This window comes from Vitis riparia, chromosome 6 (assembly GCF_004353265.1).
Source record: "Vitis riparia cultivar Riparia Gloire de Montpellier isolate 1030 chromosome 6, EGFV_Vit.rip_1.0, whole genome shotgun sequence".
Classification (NCBI taxonomy): Eukaryota; Viridiplantae; Streptophyta; class Magnoliopsida; order Vitales; family Vitaceae; genus Vitis; species Vitis riparia.
In genome coordinates this window covers 795,469-812,651 of record NC_048436.1, presented here as the reverse complement: position 1 = coordinate 812,651, position 17,183 = coordinate 795,469, and the positions used below count along the sequence as shown (strand labels likewise).

The window sequence follows — 17,183 nt, the reverse complement described above, 5'->3', positions numbered from 1 at the left end:
TCTCCTGTCGACACGTGTATAGATTTTGAAGAGACCCGAGCCACTTGGTCTCTGGTTAAATCCTCTACACATGTTTGTGCTCACTCGTCCAAGTAATTATCCTTTCAAAAACTAATGAGACGGCATAATTATTTTTAAAATAAATATTTAAAAAATAATAATAATAATTTCTTAATAATCTGTATGATTAGTAACATGGATTATTTAATCAATCATCACACTCATAGTTAAAATATGTAATAAAATTATGTAAAAATTGCATTAAATAAGAATTAAAAGGAATCATAATTGCAAACAAGAGAACTCTACTTGCATTGTTGAGAAGAGAACACATGCATTAAATTGAAATACACCCACTTGCATTGACCGTGTGACTGACCCATGAATTCTGTATCATTCCACCAGCTGGTGAAAGGTTTTTTATATACTCAACATAAATCTTTACCATTTACATTTACAAAATTTTTACTAAAAATCTGTTGTTTCCTCAGAACCCACCCACTATTTTGGATGCTCAAAGCAGCCCAATTTGTAGCCTTTCAAGCAAGCTTCTGAGTGCCCAGCTGGCTTTGGAATACTAAGAAAAATGGGCATCAATGCACTCCTCCAAGATATCTAAACTGGATTTCTTAGTCAATTGAGCCTTCCTCATTGTCTGGGAAGACAAATTGTAGATCTTCATTGTCCCTATAAACTTGAACCAGAGCAGCAGCTTTATATGCAAACATCCCAAACATGGCTGGCACCAGCTGCAAAGATGGAGGAACACCGCAGTAAATGACATGCATGGGAATCATCTGGTTTTTTCTTTGTCATGCTTTGAGCTCATTTGTATAAAACGTTATTGGAATATCATAGTCGGAAGAGAGTTGCATTGTGTGGAAAGTAGTTCTAAGAGCTACCTGAAAATCAAAGAAATCACCAGCAAAATGCTGAGACAAGATCCACAACCCATATATAGCTGCAGGGATCACTAGCCTTGGAGATGAAAGGGCAATGCCACTACCCTTGATGGTTTTCTCTAACAGATCCTCCAGGTCCTGGCTTCTTATTCCAATTCTGGATTAGGAAACAAATGTTAGCTTGCATAAAAGATGGGAGAAAATAATTAGTGAACTGCAAAAATTACAACATAGAGTGCGCATAATTCAAGGCGGAAGATTCTAGCTATACTTCTTTGACTTCTTTTTCATGAAAATCTGAGGAACGGCTTCCTTGGATAGATTGTCCGCATGTTGATACAAAAGCTGGAGGTACAAGCAACTGCACTGAAAATGACAATGGTTAAGATACCTGAATAAACCTGAAGCAAATGGATCACGAAGATGTTGGTAAAATATCAAGTGGTTTTCCCTAACCACAGTCCCTGCATCCTCTGTTCGCAAAAGGCAAGAATAAGCAAATGTTAATTAGGTTCACAAAGTGACCATCAGTCTGTGAATTAACAGCTGACTGAGAAAATATTATATGATACTCATTCATCCCAGTAGCAAACGTATTCCCATCTCTCTTATTTACATGTTTGAGGAGAGTGACATAATGATACCCGTTAAAGATTAAAAAAAAAAGTGAACAAGTGACTATTAGACAACTGATGCTGGGTAGTCATTAAAATTCACAGGTATAAATGTTACAGCTTGGCATATTGAGAGGTACTATTCAACAACAAGGTCCACAGATGACAAACCTGAAAAGAACTCCTGCTGCGTAACTAATAGCTGCCTGTATAGTTAATAAGTAAAACATGTCAGTTTTCTTTCAGCTTATAGACTAGGCTCCTATTCAATAGAAAAATAAAAGAATATGCTTGAACAAAGTTCCTAGTAACTGAGAGAATTTAAGATAAAAAGAAAACTTGGAATCAAATAGTTGTGCTGGAGCAGTTGTTTTCTGATTCCAGATATTTTCTTTTCCTCCATCTTCTCAACAATCAAATGGAGACCTAATGATAATATGTAGCAGCCATTTGATGTGTCAGTTTTTGAATTCCCCACAAATAATTTGATGAAAACTTCCTTTCATATCAAACAGGAAATCTAAATTGAAAAACTTCAAATTGAACCTCATTTTTCCTGTGTGGAATTTACCTGGGCTGACAGAACTATCAAACAATACCCACTACATGCAGTTCCAATGCTAACAGATAAGAGCAATATTTCCCTCTTAAGCTGCAAGAGGAAGGATAAAAGATCAGCATTTCCTTTAATATGAGTGATTGCAATTCTTGCATGGATTCCAATGCAGAAAATTGCAAGATAATTGTTATAAAGACACTTCCACATTAACATTTTTTTGCATTGGCCATGGGCAAGGCATGGCCCAGTCACAACATGTGGAGAAGCCTAGCAAAACAAGTGTCATGGCTGCAATGTCTATAATGTCATGGGTGGGCCTGATGGAACCAACCATGGTAAGTGAATCCAAGGGCCAAGTGTGTGAAAATTTGATGATGCAGAACAGGTCAATGATTGGCATTGGCAGCAAGGCCAAGAAACTGAGGGATGACAGGCAAAGGTCAGCATTTGCAGTGGCCCAAGCAGTCAAACAAATGGAAGCGCTGACATGGATTGGTTTGGCAATGGGCCAAGGACTTAGGGCATAGACAACATGGGGAGAAATCAGCATTGTGCCACACAACCAGCAAATATGGGCTTACCAATACATGCAATTGGTGATCAGTGTTGAGGGGCAACATGGCTTAAGGTAAAACCATGACTTAGTTACAGTGGACTGAGGTGGATGATGTCAGCTGGTTAACTGACACACCAGCCAAGGATAGCGAGAGCTGGTTGGTTCAGTAAAGCCCAGGCAATTGAGATATAACTATCACTATTGCCGATTTAAGGCATTATCTGGCATTACTTGAAGACATCTGTCCAGAGAACAGTGCTGGTGTGAGGCTTTAGAAAACCAGAACCAATTCTGTGTAACCTTTATCAGAAGAGAATAAAAGATAGGACACTATGCCTACAAAATGTGTGCTTTAATGCAATTGATATAAACTAGGATTGGCGAAAAAAGTATAAATAATTTATTGCCACACAAAGGCAAAAAATTCAAGAGAGAAACTAGCCTAGGTGAGAGCTGCCATGTTAGAAACTTCCAGAAGGAACTATCATCCTCTGGCTTTTTAGTAGGAAAAGAAACTCATTCAAGAAACAAATCAGAAAGAACCAAGGAAAGAATTGAGTTCATGACAAGTATCATACAGCTTCATATTTGAGAAGGTTCAGTCTCTTCCTTCTTTCACTGTCATCCTGAAGTACCTGCGAAATATATTCATGAATAAGTAACTATCATGTTAGAAGCTCCTATCCCACATTCATGAATAAGTGAAAATCATATTAGAGATTTCTTTCTATAAGGTACTATTTTCTAATTTCTTTAAACCAATTTGTGAGGCTAACTAAAGGCATACCTTAGCAATGGCTTTCTTGTTGATTGGTGCAGAGTTGTCACCTAGTACCCATTCCTGCGTTCTTGTCAGTTTCAAAAATCCACCTTCATATTCGGTTTCCTTGACCTAAAGAAATAAAGGGCATCAAAAAAAAGAATATGTAAAACAAGATAGTTTGTTCACAAAAAAATAAAAATTAATAATAATAATAAGTGAGTGTTTGGTAAAACTTAATATTTATTACTTAATGACTTAAGTTGATTTTAAGTTAAATTGTTCTTAAGTTGTAAACTTAAAGTTTGTTACTTATTTTTTTTTTTTTTTTTGATAAGTAAGCATAAATTGCATTAAAGGGCAAACCGCCATAAAGCATACAGGGAGTATACAAACGCAGCCACACCCCAAAAAACAACAGAAACAAGCAGCCCCAAATGGCCCCTAATAAGCCGCTAGCCACTCCAAAAAGGTTAAAAGCGAAGAGGACTCCTCTCCCATGTACAATCTAGCCCAACTCCACAAATTACAAACAAAATAATTTTTGAGTTTCTGTATGTCTAACGAGCCCCCCCTAAAGGCTAATCTATTTCTTTCCTTCCAAACCGTCCAAAAAATACACACCGGTATGGAATTCCAGATTTTTTTCCTCTTTTTCCCCACAAAGGAGCCCCTCCAACTAAGTAAAAACTGTAAGACCGTCTCTGGGAACACCCAATGAACACCAAACAAGTTTGTTACTTATTTTTTACTTTCAGTATTAAGGTTGTTTTGTAAAATTAACTTAAAATTTATTTTAAGTTATCAAATTGACATATTTAGCCTTATTAGTTGTAACTAATTTTTATCATCATTAATTTTAATTAATACTTATTTTCATTAATTTAAGCAATAAATTTGTTTATTAAGCATCCATACTTAAAGTATTATAGATATGTAAGAAACCTTAAGATATTTGCTATAAAAAATAAGTCATGGATGTGGAGTCATAGTTGTTCAATATATTCTCATTAGATGTGGGCAAATAAGACAAAAAAGATTTGAGATTAAGAATAAGTCAACTATTTTGACTTAACACTTAAAAGTGATTTTTAACTTTAAGTTGTGAGTAAGTTATTTTGCCAAACATACATAATATAATTAATGACTTAAATTAAGTTATTAAGTCATTAAGTTGATTTATCAAACACTCTCTAACACTTAGTCTTGAATTTAAAAAAAGAAATTCAACTAAAAAAAACACATAAACTGAAAGAACCTGTGCCATTAAATTAACTAGAGCCTCAGCCCATTAGCAGTGTTGTAGAATTTAGGAATATCTTGCAGTAACATATACACAGAAATTATGCAATCGAACTAATAGATTTTCAAACAAATACCAAGGAAGTGAACATCATAATTACCAGTTACATACCAGGACACAAGAAAGGTTCTTACTAAGATGAAGGAAAAGCATTTTGGATAATATAAAGGGAATCCTCCCTCAAATTCATCCTATTTTTCAATAGTTTGGTTAATTGCAAAAAATCATGCTCATGAGGCTTGATTGTCAGGCTGTACACTTTTGAACCTTACCTTAGTCTGACAATCCACGTTGATCACCCATGCAGACAGTACTGGAGTGGGTTAAATGGATCTATGCCAGCCTGCTCCTGTTGGTTTAGGATAATCACTTCTTAAGCACAAAGTTGAAATGAAATGTGGTACAGGCACCCACAATAGAACCTTTGTGATGTTCCAGATCTGTTGGTATTCAATCATGGCATTTTTAAGCAACCTAACAGGGGGGAGAAAGGCAGTAGTTTTGGCTAAAGGTTGTCTTGACTCTTGAGGATACAAATTGTTTCTAAGGGTGCATTTTCTCTTTGGATAGCAATGCAATACATACAGATTGAACATCTATCTTCTTGAAAGTTTTAGAATCTAATGCACATCATATTGGAAAAGTTGGGGCAGTAAGCATGCCTAGCAGTGCTACCAAACCCTGACTGAACTGGGCAGTTGGACCCATAATCAGTGACTGGGTACTGGAGACATGGTCGCACCATCTTGCATTGAAGCAAACCAGGCAGGTTAAGTTTCTTTGTTAATTTGTTAAAAACCAGAGAGAGAGAGAGAGAGAGAGAGAGAGAGAGAGAGAGTAGAAAAGATCAGACTACAAAATGTTACATCCTTGTTCAACTTTTGTTCCTTTTAACTTAATTGTAGCAGACAAACACATTTATGCAATTCCCAAACATAGATAGAAAGCTTAATCCAAAAATGCATAGTACTAACATAAGGTCACTTATTGTTTACTTAAATGCATATGGAACTAGAAATACTGAAATATTAATAATTTTTATAATACACACATTTTCATTCAAAAAATTAAGCATTTTTAATTTACATAGTTTATAAAGAATAAACATGTTCATATAGAACACTTGGTTGGAAAGACCTTTATTAATAAAAAATTTAAAACGTTAAATATTTAAAGAGGAAAAAGAAACAATGAAATCAAGAATTGTCTGATTCTGCATATAATTTCTTTTGTACATTTATTTAAATTTAAATATGGAATAGATTTATGATGTCATGGTCGAACAGTGTGATAATGTGATCTGTGAGTTGAACCAGTGACCCATGACCTGATTTAGACCTGTCTGATGACATGATAATATCATATTCAGTTTGTTCACAACGTCAATAAATTGGGTCAAGAAAACTGACTGTCCAGAAAACCAACAAACCATTATGAAAATTTCCCAATGTGAAAAAAGAAATTAAATCTTAAAGGAATAGATTGAAGTGTTAATTATGACCAGACGTTTACTCCCAAAAGGCTGAGAACCGATAGTGGCATGTTCTCTGCAAGGGAATGATTGATTTAAAAACTTGTCATACTGGAAGCTTTATGTTTTTTCCTTTTTCTTGTGCAAAGGAAAGGGTAGGGTCATATATATAGGGTTCAAAAGCAACAGTTAGAATTATACTACAATTCTAAACAAAATACCAGATCAGGCACACAAAGTTAAAGGAGCTCATCATACCCCCTCTGGTTGTTGAGGAGTGTCAGGTGGTGTGCCAGCTTCTGCATCAACAAATTTCATGACCTCCCTCTGCCAAAGCATATCAGAAGCTTTTGAAATAAAATCCCCATTCAATTCTCTCTCCTTAAAGAACATTCGCAAAACATCCTCCCCTGCAAGTTCACCCACTGGAAATGAAGAAAACAAAAGGAGAGAATCAGCATACATATAATTGCTTTGGGTGAAACCTCAAAGAGCTCAAATCTTAAAAGGTCAAAATCTCTAATTTTTGACTAATGATGAATATTATCCCAGCTATTTTGCTCAACCTCTACAATTATAACAATCTACATTGATTTGAAGTGGTAAAAATAAGAAACAAGCACAAGTACAATCAGGATATTAAGGTCGATGAGGATGAATCTCTAAGATATACATCAAGAAAGGGAATTCGTATTAGTTGCAATTAGAGTCAGATTGGTATCACTTGGAATCAAATTAGGATTAATATTAGTTGAAATTAAATTAGAATTAATATTAATTGGAATTAAATTAGGATTAGTATTTATTAGAGTCAAATTAGGATTAGTTAATTAGGTTATAAGATAATTAGAATTAGAATCATAATAGGTTATTAGAATCTTAGTAGACTTTGGATTTCTTAATGAAGCCTATTAATAAGGCTAATCAATGTAAATCAAAGCAATGAATGAATTGATTGATATTAATAATATTATGTTTTTTTATTGCAAGTGTTGCAATCCTCAATGATAAGATTCCATTGATTTTCTTCTAGGTGAGACTCCTAGACGGCCTTAGTAAGATTCTAAGATTTTCATCTTTTCTTTGTTGTTTCTTCTTTCTCTCTATTTTTTTTATATTATTTTTTCTCTACCATACCATGTCGAGCTCAGCTCTTCCAGTACCCTAATTTGGTAGCAACGATACCAGGTAAAGGTCATATACTTGCTAGAATTGTTACCAAATTAGATCATATGCACACCCTACAATCAATGACCTTATTTAACTGGATGGCTTAGTGGATTCCAAATCCAGCCAAAACAATGAAAACCTTCTAAGTCTTGAAATTTGAGCAAACATGACAACAAGCCAACAAATTCACACTGATTATCAGGTAACAATATGAACTTTAGTGAGCACATTCATCCTCAATTTGCATCTTCTTCCTAATGAACCCAATTTGTAGTTCACTAATTATTTTTGAACCAATTAAATTACCTGGATCTATACTACTTTACAAATTGGAACAGCTCTGCTATTTCAAGGAGTATAGCCCCTAACAAGTCTGCCATTTTTCCCCAAAAGATTGCTAATCACTCTACTTGCTTCAGTAGTGATTATAGTCAACCCATCTAATTTTAGCATTTCTTTTTTTTTTTTTTCAGCCACAACCACTCCCAACGGATATTTCAAAAACCTTCCCTCAGGTTATTAGCAATAATGCAAAAAGAAACACCAAAAGGGGGTGAATCTCAAGTATATGGCAAGAATACGCATAACTTAGCAACACCAACCAAAATTCTAATCTATATTGATTATACAGTTCACATCACATTCTCGGGCTTTCAATGGAGTGATATCATAGTCTTCCTTAGGCTATCACCTCCCCAGTTCCACAATAAACCCAAGGCGAAGTGTTCCCAAAATCTCACATCCGCCACTATCCTCACCTGCAAATGTTTGACTCTTCTTTATGGGATTTTGATTAGATAAGGCTCCAATTTATTGAAACCGTCCCACCATCATATAATCCACCCACTACTCGACCCACAAACAGAAATAGAATTTAAAAAAATAAATAAATAAATCAAGGAACTCTAGCAACTGTAAAAACACTTAAAATAAAATAAGCAACATACTCCGTTTGGTTACTGAGAAAAGAAAAATGAAAACTCCAGTTTTGTTAAGAATAGAGTGAGAACAAGGAGAAAAAGGGACCCACCTGGACGAGGAGTTCTAAGGACAGAGAGAGATGGAAGTCTGGTGGAATGGGACTGAGGAGGATAAATTGGAGATGAAGTTGGGAATGGGAAGTGCGTACAGTTGGTTAAGCAGCCCACCCTCGAGAGGGTCTCCATTTCCAATACAACTCCGCTATCCTCTTCTTCCTCTGTGGCTAATGGAAAGCAGAAATATCTCTCGATTATTTTCTGCTCTTCCCAGGCTTCCTGGTTTTTTTTTTTTTTCGCTGCTCTTTTTATTGAACGCCTAAAATAAAATATATTAAAAAATAAATAAATTAATTTTGGAATACTTGGCTTGTTGCACGTACAAACACGTGTTAGCTAATAGCATTTTTTTTTTATATTTATATTTAATTATTTAATGAAATTTTAAAAAAAATTTAATGTTCATATGTTTTAGGGTTGTATTTAAATATATTTTATTTTAAAATATTTATATTTATTAAATGATTATATTAATAGATCAAATCATTTTTTTAAGGAGAGAAGATAAAATTAAATTTTATTTATTATTTTAAAAAAAATATATATTTCAAATTGTAATTCTTACCCTTCATATTAAAATTTGAAATAAATTATTTTTTATTAAATTAACAAATTATAGTTAATTTTATTTATTTTTATTATTTAATAAATCCGATATATTTTATTATTTATTGGATTTTAAAAATTAAAATAATAATCTTATTCATATAACATTTATAACTCTTATAAAACTAAAAAAAATACGTTGTTTTCCATTGACTTTCTTTGTTCATGATTTTATATTGGTATAAAGTCAGAGACATTTATTTAATATTGAAATTTTTATTCAAAAACAATAAAATAAATACAAATTTTATTAATTTATTTTAAAACTTATTTCTAATTTTAATATAGATAGAATTACAATTTTAAATTATTATTTCTTTAATAACAATAAATAAAAGTTAATCTTATCTTCTCCCTAAAAAATCAAGATTTGACATATTAATATAATCATTTAATAAAATATAAATGTTTTAAAATAAAATATATTTAAATACAACCACAATCCACGAAAAAAGTGAAGTGCTAAACATAGTTTTTTTTTTTTTTCTAAAAAAAAAAAGTGCTCTACAGACCACACAAGCCCACAACTCTTTTTGTTTGTTTTCCCTATTTCCGTTTGCTCTTCCTCTCTCTAATAGAATCTCTTTCTTTCTCTTTTTTTTTTTTTTTTTCCTTCTTTCTATGTATTCTTCTTTCTAAATCGAAATGGTTAAATGGAAAACTGAAAGATCAAAGTAAAACCTGATCTATTAGAACTCCAAACCCCTAACTTTTTTCGGTTTCTCTATTTGAGTTGCAAAAAAATTTATTGTTGAATATAGTTTTTTTAAACATATATTCTACATTACTAAAATGAAATAATAAAAATATGCACACACAAAAAAAATAGATAACTTGCTTAGATTAATGCAAACTGAATATATGATAATAAAGCAAATTAAAAAAAGAATAACCTGATTAATTTGAAGGACAACCAATGTAGCAAAAAAGACCAAATTGTTGGGTGAAATTAGACTTTCTTGGTACAATTTGATTGTATTTTATGTGATGTTAAAGTGGGATTGAATGCACTAAATTGCAATGTTCCTCAATTCCATGTGAATACGAGTTTGAACAAAATAAGAAGAAACCTTAATATCGAGCCTTCTAACACGGAAGAAGAAAAACCTTAATAGGAAGAAGAAATCAAGAATTCTTGTGGTGTGAATGAATGGAATGACAATTCAGTAAATATTTGAAGAAAATATGGTGGAAAAACAATCACAACAAAACTTCTCCAACACTTCTCATTGCAACTTTTATATATAGTATAGATATAGATATAGATATGACTTATAATTTGGCTAGTGAAAGCTTATATACCCAAGCCCCAATTTTTCTTTTTTCTTTTGTCTCGTTTTAATTTTTTTTAGGACAAAAATACTCCTAAATAAAAATATTATTATGCTCTTTCAAATTCATATATAATACTTTTAAAGAGAAACAAATGGATCAGAAAGCCAAATGTTGCTTTTTTGGATCACATTTGCCCACCCCTAAAACTAATCTCTCTCATATTGCCCTTCCCACCCTCAAATCCTATTTCAAGCTCCGCCCCTAATTATTTTCCCTTTTTTCTTCTTTCATTTTTTTTTCATCCAACCTATTCATAACCTTAGGAAAAGCAAGAAGAAAAATTATATTTTTTAACATTTGATAAACAAATTATCCACCCTAACAAATGCTAAAAATGAAGAGTAAAGAGGTATGATTTTTGAAATTTTAGCATTTTCAAAGCTCATTTTTAGGAATGATCGTCAATGGTTGTCCTAAATTTTAGGTCTACACCCCTCATTAAAGGTGTCTAATATGTAAATCCAAACATTTATAGATCATTTGAAACCGTAGTTTTTGACACTCTTACAAATTCCATAAATATATTTTCTAGTCCTAAAATATGATTTTGGATGCTACAAGGACAATCTTACTATTTGATTATATATTGTTAACTTTTTTAAAATTGAAATATTATCCACTTTTTATATAAGATGATGTAACTAAACTAGAGTGATGATAGACTACACAAGTATCTTCACACCAGATGTAGTCCATCACAACAAGGAGGCATTGATTGAATGGACGTGAGGGACCAATAGAACAAGTAGGATGGTTATTATAATTGGTAAGGTTGATATGGGGGAAATTCATGAAAAAAAGCCTAAAATAACTTTTAATTGTAAAAGAAGTAGAGTGCCTAACGGTTCTTTGAAGGGTCATTTCAAAGATGAAAGTAAAAAGAGAGTAGAAGATTCACTAAGAAAGATAATATAAGTTCATGTTTGATATGTTTTTTAAAACTGTTTTTCAAAACAAGTTTTTAAAATTGTTATATAATGTTTTGTAAAATAAATGTTTGTGTTGAGAACCTAAAATATTTTTAACATGTTTTCTATATTTTTAAATATGTTTTAAAAATAACTTTTATATGTAATGTCTTATTTTTATAATTATTTTTTAAAACAACTCTAAGAAAATAAGTAAAAACAACTAAAATATATTATCTAAAAACATATTTATTTTAAGAACTGTATAACTATATATATATATATATATATATATAAATGCAAGAGAGAGAGAGTGCGACGGCGAGTGCGATGGTAAGGAGGGAGAGGAGAGCTCGGCGCCGCGGAGCAGAAGGAAGGAGTGCAATTTCACAGTGGAATCCAAGGCGTTCGAGATCATTATGGAGGATAGAATAGGAAAAATCCAAGGCCTCATTGTGGAAAAGAAAGGAGAGGTTTCGTCATGGGTCCGATTGGGATCAGATAGCCTAGGGTTTTTCTTGGAATGACTGAATCTCTGCATCAAGGGTGAGAAAAAAGAAAGATGGGGAAGGGAATGGAAGGAGCATGGGAGAATATATTCTATGACACTAGGGATAAACAGAGCGGGGGGGTTTATATGGCTAGGGGTCTCCGATATAGAGGGGAAGAGGTATTGCATTTTCATCCCGAGAGGTAGAAGGGATAAAAGGGGGTGGATGACCATGGCGGAGAAGCTTAACCAGATGGTAGGGCTTCTTGGCAAAAAAACCAGAAAACCAGGAAGGAAAGGCTGTGGAGAAGGCTGTTGTGGGAAGATCGTATGCAACAATGGTGAAACGAACACTGTCGGGTAACCCAAATGTCATTGTAATGAAGGTGAAAAGGGAGGAATCAATAGGATTATTACAGAAATTGGAACACTGTGTTGTGGCGAGTTGGAGAGATAGGTCAGGGGGAGAAAATGATCTTGAGAAGTTGGGGCAACTCTGGGCAAGGTCTTGGGACCTTAAAGGTAGTTTAGGGCTGGCTAAGCTGGATAAGGAAAGAGTGCTGCTGGAATTTGAAAATTTGGAGAAGGCTAGACCCGTCGTTTCCTTTGGGAATCGCGCGATGGAAGAAATCCAGGTAAGGTTGGAGCACTGGAGCCCTAGGAGTGGATGTTGGGCAGAGTAGGAAGAGAGAAAGGAAGTCTGGGTGAGGATAGTTGGGCTCCCAATCTCGTTATGGAGTCCAAAGATATTGAAGAGAGTGGAGGACGAATGTGTCGGTTTTATTACAGCCGATGAACATACAAAATCGATGGGTGAACTCCAATGGGCCAGAATCTTGGTGAGATTGAGAGGAGAATTTAGACCGAGCGTTTTGGAAATCGAATTGGAGGATGAGATTTATGCAGTGTCCTTATGGTGGGAATGCTGGCTGATATGAGGAGGAAGCGCAGAAACGAAGTCGGTCGTCATAGCAGTGAGGTTAAGGGTAAGGAGACCTCACGCGCGGGGCAGCGAGTAACGAAGGAGTGGGTGAGCGTGAGGCTCGAGACGCTGAAACCGTCAGACGAAGGGACGGACATGCAAGGGGCCGGGTCGGGTCGGGTTGAGGTCAGTCCAAATCTAAGCTCGACAACTCGGACTTGGGCTTTAACTGGCAAATTGCATTCTTCAAGTCCAATCGCGGGCCCAAAGGAGACAAGGAGGGTTGGTGGGCCTGGCCTGGTGAGTGGGTCCATGGACTTGAAAATGAAAAGTGTGGCTGCAAGTGATTTTGACCCAGATGCAGGCCCGTCGAATAGGATGGAAGATGTGGGCTGCTATGTTAAAGGCCCAGCTTCGACTATAGCCCGATCGTCAAACGAAGACCCAAATTGTTCAAAGGGTTGTTCCCAACAGTCCGATCCAGGTGGAAAACTAAGGGAGGACCCAAAATCATCAGCAGCCCAAGAGGAGACGGGCTTTCTATTGAAGTGTCTCGCCTCTAGTTATCCTCCTGAACCAGAGCCTTTTGTTGCGAAGGAGTCTGAGGATACAAGGAAGCTTCAAGGTGTGGTTAGGTTGACAGAGACGGATAGGGCACTTGAAGAGAAATCAATGAGGTATGGAATGGGGTCTGGTTCTTGGGGGAAAAGGGCTTTGGGGGATTCTCATCTCAATTCTTTTCTTTTTGATTGAACTCCGGGGGGAGGGGGGGGGGGAGTTTTACGATCATTCTGGGGATTTGGATGAGGAAGCTCAGGTTGATAACTCAATGTGGATGACAGTGTATGAGGCTTGTAATGAAAGGATTAATGGTCATAAGGAATTGGGTGTAGCCAAAAGTAGTAGTGACAAAGGCAGGGGGATGGAAGGGGTCGGTGACACATATGATGCTCAAGTTGAGAGAAGTGAGCTGGAAGGCAAATGGGAAGAGAGTGGCTTGGCGAGGTTCAGCTAGTTCCTGGGCTTCCCCACGGAGGGGCTGGAGAAGGAAATATTGAATTTTTTGACCAAAATCAGAAAAAGACGAGAGAAAATTCATAGCAAAAAGCTACTGGAAAAGTCTAAGTTTGAAAGGGAGCAAAAAAGATTGGAGTGTTCCATAAATTATGAGAGGGGGATGAAACAGAAAGGCTCGGTATAGGGCAAAGGGCGCCAAATTGTGATTGTCCAATGAAGGTGAAAATTCTGAGCTAGAACGTGAGGGGAGCAAATGATAGCTCCAAAAGAAAAGTGATTAAGACGTTCATAAGAAATCAGAGGGTGGACTTAATTTGTATTCAGGAGACAAAAATGCAATTTATGACGGATAGCATTGCGAGAAGTTTAGGCTTCGGGAGATTCCTAGATTGGAAAGCTGTGAATGCGGAAGGAGCTTCGGGAGCAATTTTTATATGTTGGGATAGAAGGTCTTTGGACATTCTAGATTGGGAGGAAGGACAGTTTACATTATCTTGCAGATTCTGAAACGTAGAAAATGGGGTTGTCTGGGTTTTTACGGGAGTGTATGGTCCTTTCTCCAAAGTGGAAATGGATGCATTATGGGAAGAGTTTGGGGCGATTAGAGGGCCGTGGGAAGACCCTTGGTGCTTAGGAGGGGATTTTAATATCACTTTGTTTCCAAGGGAAAGGAGTAGCCAGAGGAGAATTAGCTCAGCAATGAGGAAATTTGCTGAAATTGTGAATGATCTTGGGCTGGTGGATCTTCCTCTTTAGGAGGGAGAATTTACTTGGAATGGGGGCCAAAATAATCAGACTTGGGCACGATTGGACAGGTTCCTTGTGACTCCTAGCTGGATAGACCAATTCAGTGGGATTAATCAGTGTAGGCTGCTCCGTCTGGTATCCGATCATTTCCCAATCATGTTAGTGGGGGTGGGATAAGATGAGGCCCGACTCCATTCAGATTTGAAAATATGTGGCTTAAGGCTAAGGGCTTTAAAGAGCTTGTGCGCAGCTGGTGGCAAGGAATTGTTGTTAGGGGCAATGCTAGTTACAAGTTGGCTACTAAGATGAAGGAAATCAAACAGAAGCTGAAAGTTTGGAATAGAGAAGTCTTTGGTAAGCTGGAGTGCAACAAATCTGTAGCCTTGCAGCAGGTGGAATTCTGGGATAAGGAGGAAAATGAGGGAATTCTGACAATGGAGGAAACAGAGCTTAAGAAAGAGGCAAAAGAAAATTACAGAAAATGGGTGATTATGGAGGAAACTCACTGGAGACAGCTCTCAAGGGAAACATGGCTGAAGGAGGGGGATAGAAACACGGGGTTCTTTCATCGCATGGCAAGTGCTCACCGTAGAAATAATTCATTGGAGAGAATTAAGATCAATGGGGGATGGTTTCTAGAGGAGCAGGAAATTAGGGAAGGAATTGCTAATGCGTTTAAATATTTACTCTCAGAAGATACGGGGTGGAAGGCAGATATTGGGAGACTTCAGCTTGATCAGATTAGCCAACAAGAGGCTGTGAATTTGGAGAGGCCCTTTATAAAGGATGAAATCCATGTGGCTCTGATGGAGATGAATGGGGATAAAGCCCTTGGCCCGGATGGCTTCACTTTGGCTTTTTGGCAAAGTTGTTGGGAGTTTATTAAAGAGGAGATTCTAGAAATGTTCAAGGAATTCTACGAACATAGCTCTTTCCTCAAGAGCCTTAACAATACTTTCTTAGTATTGATTCCCAAGAAAAGTGGGGTTGATGACCTGGGAGACTTTAAACCTATTAGTCTCCTAGGGGGGGGGGGGGGGGGGGAGGGCTTTACAAGTTATTGGCTAAAGTGCTAGCCAACAGATTGAAGATAGTAGTTGGAAAGGTCCTCTCTACTTCTCAGAATGCCTTTGTGAGGGGAAGACAAATTCTTGACGCTTCCTTAATTGCAAATGAAGTGATAGACTCGTGGTAGAAACGAAAAGAAAAGGGCCTTATATGCAAATTGGATATAGAAAAAGTTTATGACAGTATCAATTGGAATTTTTTGTTGAAGGTGTTGCAAAAAATGGGTTTTGAGCCTAAGTGGGTGGGATGGATGTGGAGCTGCCTATCCTCAGCTAAATTTTCAGTGTTGGTTAATGGAGTGCCTGTAGGCTTCTTTCCTAGCACTAAAGGTCTTAGACAAGGAGATCTCTTGTCCCCTTATCTCTTTGTTATGGGAATGGAAGTGCTAGATGTTCTTATTAGGAGAGCTGTGGAGAGGGGTTTTTTATCAAGGTGTAACATAAGGGGTGGTAGTGAACCTCCTTTGAACATCTCTCACTTGTTTTTTGCTGACGATACAATTATATTCTGTAAGGCCAGAAAGGATCATCTAACTCATTTAAGTTGGATTTTATTCTGGTTTGAAGCGGCGTCAGGTCTAAAGATTAATTTAGCCAAGAGTGAAATCATTCCAGTTGGAGAGGTGGTGGAGATGGAGGAGTTGGCTGTTGAGCTAGGCTGTAGGGTGGGGTCCTTACCTTCTCAGTACTTAGGTCTTCCATTAGGGGCTCCCAATAGAGCGCCTTATATGTGGGATGGGGTGGAAGAGAGAGTCAGGAGGAGACTAGCTTTTTGGAAACGACAATATATTTCTAAAGGGGGAATAGTCACTTTAATAAAAAGTACTTTGGCTAGCATGCCAATCTACCAAATGTCTATCTTCAGAATACCCAAGATTGTTGCTAGAAGGCTTGAGAAAGTGCAAAGAGACTTTTTGTAGGGAGGGAGAAATATGGAGGGGAAAACTCATTTGGTAAATTGGGAGGTGGTTTGTATAGATAATGATAAAGGTGGGCTAGGCCTTAGGAAGCTAGCTATGTTGAACAAAGCTTTACTTGGCAAGTGGATATGGAGGTATGCTTGTGACAAAGATAATCTTTGGAAGCAAGTGATTAAGGTGAAGTATGGGCAGGAAGACTTTGGTTGGAGGCCAAAGAAGGCTAATGGGGCGGTGGGAGTAGGGGTTTGGAAAGAGATTTGGAAAGAATTAGAGTGGTGTTGGGATAACATGACTTTCAAAGTCGGGAAGAGTAACACGATCAAATTTTGGACAGATGTGTTGTTCAAAGTCAACGCCGTCCCACTGTTTTCCTCATCTCTTTGGTATGGCGGTTCAAAAGAACTCAACGGTTGAGAAAATGTGGGATCAAAGAAATTGGAATCTAAATTTTTTGAGGGACTTCACTGATTGGGAGCTGGAGTTGGTTGGGGATTTTCTCCATATATTGAGGGGTCACAAACCCTCTTTGGAGGAAGATTCAGTCCTATGGAGGAAAGGAAGAAATGGTCAGTTCAGGGTCAAGGAAGCTTATAGTTTGTTGGTGAGGTCTGATGATACAGGCTTTCCATCAAGGAGCATTTGGGTGGCAAGGGTGCCAACTAAAGTTGTTTTTTTTTTTTTTTTTGCGTGGGAGACGACGTGGGGGAAGGTTCTTACTTTGGATAGACTTCAAAGAAGAGGACTGCAACTTCTAAATCGCTGCTTCCTGTGTGGTTGTGAGGAAGAAAGTGTAAATCAT

General features: G+C 36.5%; 2 protein-coding genes across 3 annotated transcripts; one reads left to right on the top strand and one right to left on the bottom strand.

Annotated features, from left to right (window-relative positions):
- Window positions 1–285: 285 nt before the first annotated feature.
- Window positions 286–8,588, bottom strand: LOC117915636. 2 transcript variants are annotated; one of them, XM_034831249.1, is made up of 9 exons: window positions 8,366–8,588; window positions 6,424–6,590; window positions 3,419–3,523; window positions 3,210–3,266; window positions 2,088–2,168; window positions 1,688–1,722; window positions 1,174–1,263; window positions 903–1,059; window positions 286–749 (listed from the first exon to the last, which is right to left on the bottom strand). In XM_034831249.1, the coding sequence occupies exons 1-9, from the start codon at window positions 8,499–8,501 to the stop codon at window positions 630–632; spliced, it is 948 nt and encodes a 315-aa protein (XP_034687140.1). In that variant the 5' UTR covers window positions 8,502–8,588; the 3' UTR covers window positions 286–629. The 2 variants fall into 2 exon arrangements, with proteins under 2 accessions (XP_034687140.1, XP_034687141.1); XM_034831250.1 differs by lacking the exon at window positions 286–749 and adding an exon at window positions 1,359–1,375 and having other exon boundaries at window positions 909–1,059; window positions 1,174–1,268.
- A 6,018-nt stretch (window positions 8,589–14,606) lies between these two features.
- On the top strand, window positions 14,607–15,773 carry LOC117916266. The gene is made up of 2 exons (XM_034832216.1): window positions 14,607–15,259; window positions 15,674–15,773. Exons 1-2 carry the CDS (start codon window positions 14,607–14,609, stop codon window positions 15,771–15,773), a joined length of 753 nt encoding a protein of 250 aa, XP_034688107.1.
- Window positions 15,774–17,183: the final 1,410 nt, after the last annotated feature.

Bases quoted from the DNA above. Each gene is read 5' to 3' on its own strand.
- LOC117915636 (XM_034831249.1), bottom strand. From the start codon at position 8,501: ATGGAGACCCTCTCGAGGGTGGGCTGCTTAACCAACTGTACGCACTTC. The intron at 3,524-6,423 runs GTATGATGAGCT...TTATTTCTTTAG, and splicing joins CTCCTCAACAACCAGAGGGG to GTCAAGGAAACCGAATATGA. The intron at 3,267-3,418 runs GTATGCCTTTAG...TATATTTCGCAG, and splicing joins ACAAGAAAGCCATTGCTAAG to GTACTTCAGGATGACAGTGA.
- LOC117916266 (XM_034832216.1), top strand. From the start codon at position 14,607: ATGTGGCTTAAGGCTAAGGGCTTTAAAGAGCTTGTGCGCAGCTGGTGG. The intron at 15,260-15,673 runs GCAAAGTTGTTG...TTTTTGTTGAAG, and splicing joins GGCTTCACTTTGGCTTTTTG to GTGTTGCAAAAAATGGGTTT.